At 45.5% G+C, this 4,537-nt stretch overlaps 1 protein-coding gene across 1 annotated transcript in view; it reads right to left on the bottom strand.

Moving 5' to 3' along the window:
• Positions 1-4,040, bottom strand: part of rbms3 (RNA binding motif, single stranded interacting protein) — a 208,075-nt gene extending 204,035 nt beyond the window's left edge. The window contains exon 1 of the mRNA XM_036934979.1: positions 3,634-4,040. Coding sequence (XP_036790874.1) covers positions 3,634-3,708 — 75 coding nt within the window. The 5' untranslated portion in view covers positions 3,709-4,040. The remainder of the gene's footprint in view (positions 1-3,633) is intronic.
• Positions 4,041-4,537: the final 497 nt, after the last annotated feature.

Raw genomic sequence — 4,537 nt, 5'->3', positions numbered from 1 at the left:
TCTGTCAGGATGGAAACTAGTACAACTGTTAATGAACAAGGTTTCTGTCAGGATGGAAACTAGTACAACTGTTAATGAACGAGGTTTCTGTCAGGATGGAAACTAGTACAACTGTTAATGAACAAGGTTTCTGTCAGGATAGAAACTAGTACAACTGTTAATGAATGAGGTGTCTGTCAGGATGGAAACTAGTACAACTGTTAATGAACAAGGTTTCTGTCAGGATGGAAACTAGTACAACTGTTAATGAACGAGGTGTCTGTCAGGATAGAAACTAGTACAACTGTTAATGAACGAGGTTTCTGTCAGGATGGAAACTAGTACAACTGTTAATGAACAAGGTTTCTGTCAGGATGGAAACTAGTACAACTGTTAATGAACGAGGTTTCTGTCAGGATGGAAACTAGTACAACTGTTAATGAATGAGGTGTCTGTCAGGATGGAAACTAGTACAACTGTTAATGAACGAGGTTTCTGTCAGGATGGAAACTAGTACAACTGTTAATGAACGAGGTTTCTGTCAGGATGGAAACTAGTACAACTGTTAATGAATGAGGTGTCTGTCAGGATGGAAACTAGTACAACTGTTAATGAACAAGGTTTCTGTCAGGATGGAAACTAGTGCAACTGTTAATGAACGAGGTGTCTGTCAGGATAGAAACTAGTACAACTGTTAATGAACGAGGTGTCTGTCAGGATGGAAACTAGTACAACTGTTAATGAATGAGGTGTCTGTCAGGATGGAAACTAGTACAACTGTTAATGAACGAGGTTTCTGTCAGGATGGAAACTAGTACAACTGTTAATGAACGAGGTTTCTGTCAGGATGGAAACTAGTACAACTGTTAATGAAAAGGTGTACAGGAGTGGGGACAAAACACATCCCTGACAGACACCTCTGTGCTGTTGAAGGGACCAAAGACCTGGTATAAGTCCCAAATGACTCCCTATTCCCTATATAGTGCACTACTATAGACCAGAACCCTATTCCCTATATAGTGCACTACTATAGACTAGAACCCGATTCCCTATATAGTGCACTACTATAGACCAGAACCCAATTACTCCCTATTCCCTATCTAGTGCACTACTATAGACCAGAACCCAATGACTCCCTATTAACCTATATAGTGCACTACTATAGACAAGAACCCAATGACTCCCTATTCCCTATATAGTGCACTACTATAGACCAGAACCCAATGACTCCCTATTCCATATCTAGTGCACTACTATAGACCAGAACCCAATGACTCCCTATTCCCTATATAGTGCACTACTATAGACCAGAACCCAATGACCCCCTATTTCCTATATAGTGCACTACTATAGACTAGAACCCTATTCCCTATATAGTGCACTACTATAGACTAGAACCCTATTCCCTATATAGTGCACTACTATAGACCAGAACCCAATGACTCCCTATTAACCTATATAACATACTTTGGTGTGAAAAGTGCAAATCAATCCCAGAACAACAGCAAAGGACCTTGTGAAGATGCTGGAGGAAACAGGTACCAAAGAATCTATATCCACATTAAAACGAGTCCTATGTCAACATAACCTGAAAGGCCGCTCAGCAAGGAAGAAGGCACTGCTCCAAAACCGCCATAAAAAAGCCAGACTACGGTTTGCTACTGCACATGGGGACAAAGATTGTACTTTTTGGAGAAATGTCCTCTGGTCTGATGAAACAAAAATAGAACTGTTTGGCCATAATGACCAACGTTATGTTTGGAGGAAAAAGTGGGAGGCTTGCAAGCCGAAGAACACCATCCCAACTGTGAAGCACGGGGGTGGCAGCATCATGTTGTGGGGGTGCTTTGCTGCAGGAGGGACTGGTGCCCTTCACAAAATAGATGGCTTCATAAGGAAGGATGTGGATATATTGAAGCAACATCTCAAGACATCAGTCAGGAAGTTAAAGCTTGGTCACAAATGGGTCTTCCAAATGGACAACGACCCCAAGTATACTTCCAAAGCTGTTGCAAAATGGCTTAAGGACAACAAAGTCAACGTTTTGGAGTGGCCATCACAAAGCCCTGACCTCAATCCTATAGAAAATTTGTGGGCAGAACTGAAAAGGCATGTGTGAGCAAGGAGGCCTACAAACCTGACTCGGTTACACCAGCTCTGTCAGGAGGAATGGGTAAAAATTCACCCAACTATTGTGGGAGGCTTGTGGAAGGTTACCTGAAATGTTTGACCCAAGTTAAACCATTTAAAAGCAATACTACCAAATACTAATTGAGTGTATTTAAACTTCTGACCCACTGGGAATGTGATGAAAGAAATAAAAGCTGAAATAAATAATTCTCTCTACTATTATTCTGACATTTCACATTCTTAAAATAAAGTGGTGATCCTAACTGACCTAAGTCAGGGTATTTTTTACTAGGATTAAAAGTCAGGAATTTTGGAAAAACTGAGTTTAAATGTATTTGGCTAAGGTGTATGCAAACTTCTGACTTCAACTGTAACTATCGATTTTTCCCCCTCATCAATATAGACTAGTATAGGGTAAAACAGCAGAGATACACAGCCTGGAGAAGATTAGAGTGGTCTGGGCTATGACAGAGGACTGGCTCAGTACCATACCTAAGCCTGGAGAAGATCAGGGTGGTCTGGGCAAAGACAGAGGACTGGCTCAGTACCATACCTAAGCCTGGAGAAGGTCAGGGTGGTCTGGGCAAAGACAGAGGATCGACTCTGTACCATACCTAAGACTGGAGAAGGTCAGGGTGGTCTGGGCTAAGACAGAGGATTGACTCGGTACCATACCTAAGCCTGGAGAAGGTCAGGGTGGTCTGGGCTAAGACAGAGGACAGGCTTGGTACCATACCTAAGCCTGTAGAAGGTCAGGGTGGTATGGGCTAAGACAGAGGATCGACTCGGTACCATACCTAAGCCTGGAGAAAATCAGGGTGGTCGGGGCTAAGACAGAGATGGGACACCCTACCTTAGTCTAGAGGTAACGTTAGAAGGACTAGCGTGGGGGTAAGACAGAGGAGAGACCCTGAACCATCCTTCCTTAGATATCGAGACCCCGAACCATACTGACCTTAATCTGGTAATAGTAGATGTATTGGGGGTAAGACAGAGGAGAGACCCTGAACCATCCTTCCTTAGATAGAGAGACCCTGAACCATCCTGACCTTAATCTGGTAATAGTAGATGTATTGGGGGAAAAACAGAGGAGACCCCCTGAACCATCGTTCCTTAGATAGAGAGACCCTGAACCATCCTGACCTTAATCTGGTAATAGTAGATGTATTGGGGGTAAAACAGAGGAGACCCCCTGAACCATCGTTCCTTAGATAGAGACCCTGAACCATCCTTCCTTAGATAGAGGAGACATCCTGAACCATCCTTCCTTAGATAGAGGAGACACCCTGAATCCTCCTTCCTTAGATAGAGGAGACATCCTGAACCATCCTTCCTTAGATAGAGGAGACACCCTGAACCATCCTTCCTTAGATAGAGACACCCTGAACCATCCTTCCTTAGATAAAAGAGACCACCTGAAACATCCTTCCTTAGATAGAAGAGACCCCCTGAAACATCCTTCCTTAGAGGAGACACCCTGAACCATCCTTCCTTAGATAGAGGAGACACCCTGAACCATCTTACCTTAGTCTGGAGGTAGTGGGGGTAATAGTAGATGTATTGGGGGTACATCTGTTGCTGTTCCAAGTGTTTACCCATGTAGCAGGAATCCTTCTGGCCGTAGCAGGAGACAGAGTCTCTCTGGCTGGGTTCCAGTAACACAGTGACTCCCTCTTGGCCTGGACCCCTGGTTCCTATCCCTGGGTCTGGGCGGAGGCAAGATCCTCTTCTCAAAACAGAGAGACGTGAGAGAGAGAGACAGGGACAGACAGACAGAGAGTGATGGATGGGACCTCTAGCTGTTCTTCTGTCTGTCTGCTCAATGGGAGTCCCAGATTCACCCTCTCCTAGCTGGGGGGAGGAGAAAAGAAGAGGAGAGGAGTGAGGGAAGGAAGGAGGGAGAAGAGGAGAGGAGCGAGGGAAGGAATGAGGGAGAAGAGGAGGAGAGGAGCGAGGGAAGGAGGGAAGGAGAGGAGGAGGAGAGGAGCAAGGGAAGGAGGGAGAAGAGGAGGAGAGGAGCGAGGGAAGGAGAAGAGGAGGACAGGAGCGAGGGAAGGAGAAGAGGAGGAGAGGAGTGAGGGAAGGAGGGAAGGAGAAGAGGAGGAGAGTAGCGAGGGAAGGAAGGAGGGAGAAGAGGAGGAGGGGAGCGAGGGAAGGAAGGTGTTTAGAGTAGCTTGAACTACTCTAAAAAGCTGTCTCTCTCTTTCGCTTTCTCTCTCATGCCCTGACTTCACTTTTGTTCTCTCCTCTGTCTCTCTCGCTTTCACGATGAATGTGTACAGTGTCAGATCCGACTGGAGTCTTGCTGTTGTCCTGGCCAGACACTTGGCTCCCGGAGGACAGACAGAGACACAGCGGCGATACAGACAGACGTCGTAGCTGGGCTGGGAGAGAGAGAGAGAGAGAGATAGAGGGAGAGGAGGGTGGA

The sequence above is a fragment of the Oncorhynchus mykiss genome, chromosome 2 (genome assembly GCF_013265735.2).
Source record: "Oncorhynchus mykiss isolate Arlee chromosome 2, USDA_OmykA_1.1, whole genome shotgun sequence".
NCBI classification, from domain to species: domain Eukaryota; kingdom Metazoa; phylum Chordata; class Actinopteri; order Salmoniformes; family Salmonidae; genus Oncorhynchus; species Oncorhynchus mykiss.
Note: the sequence above shows the minus strand (reverse complement) of the source record. Positions and strands in the feature narration are given on the sequence as shown.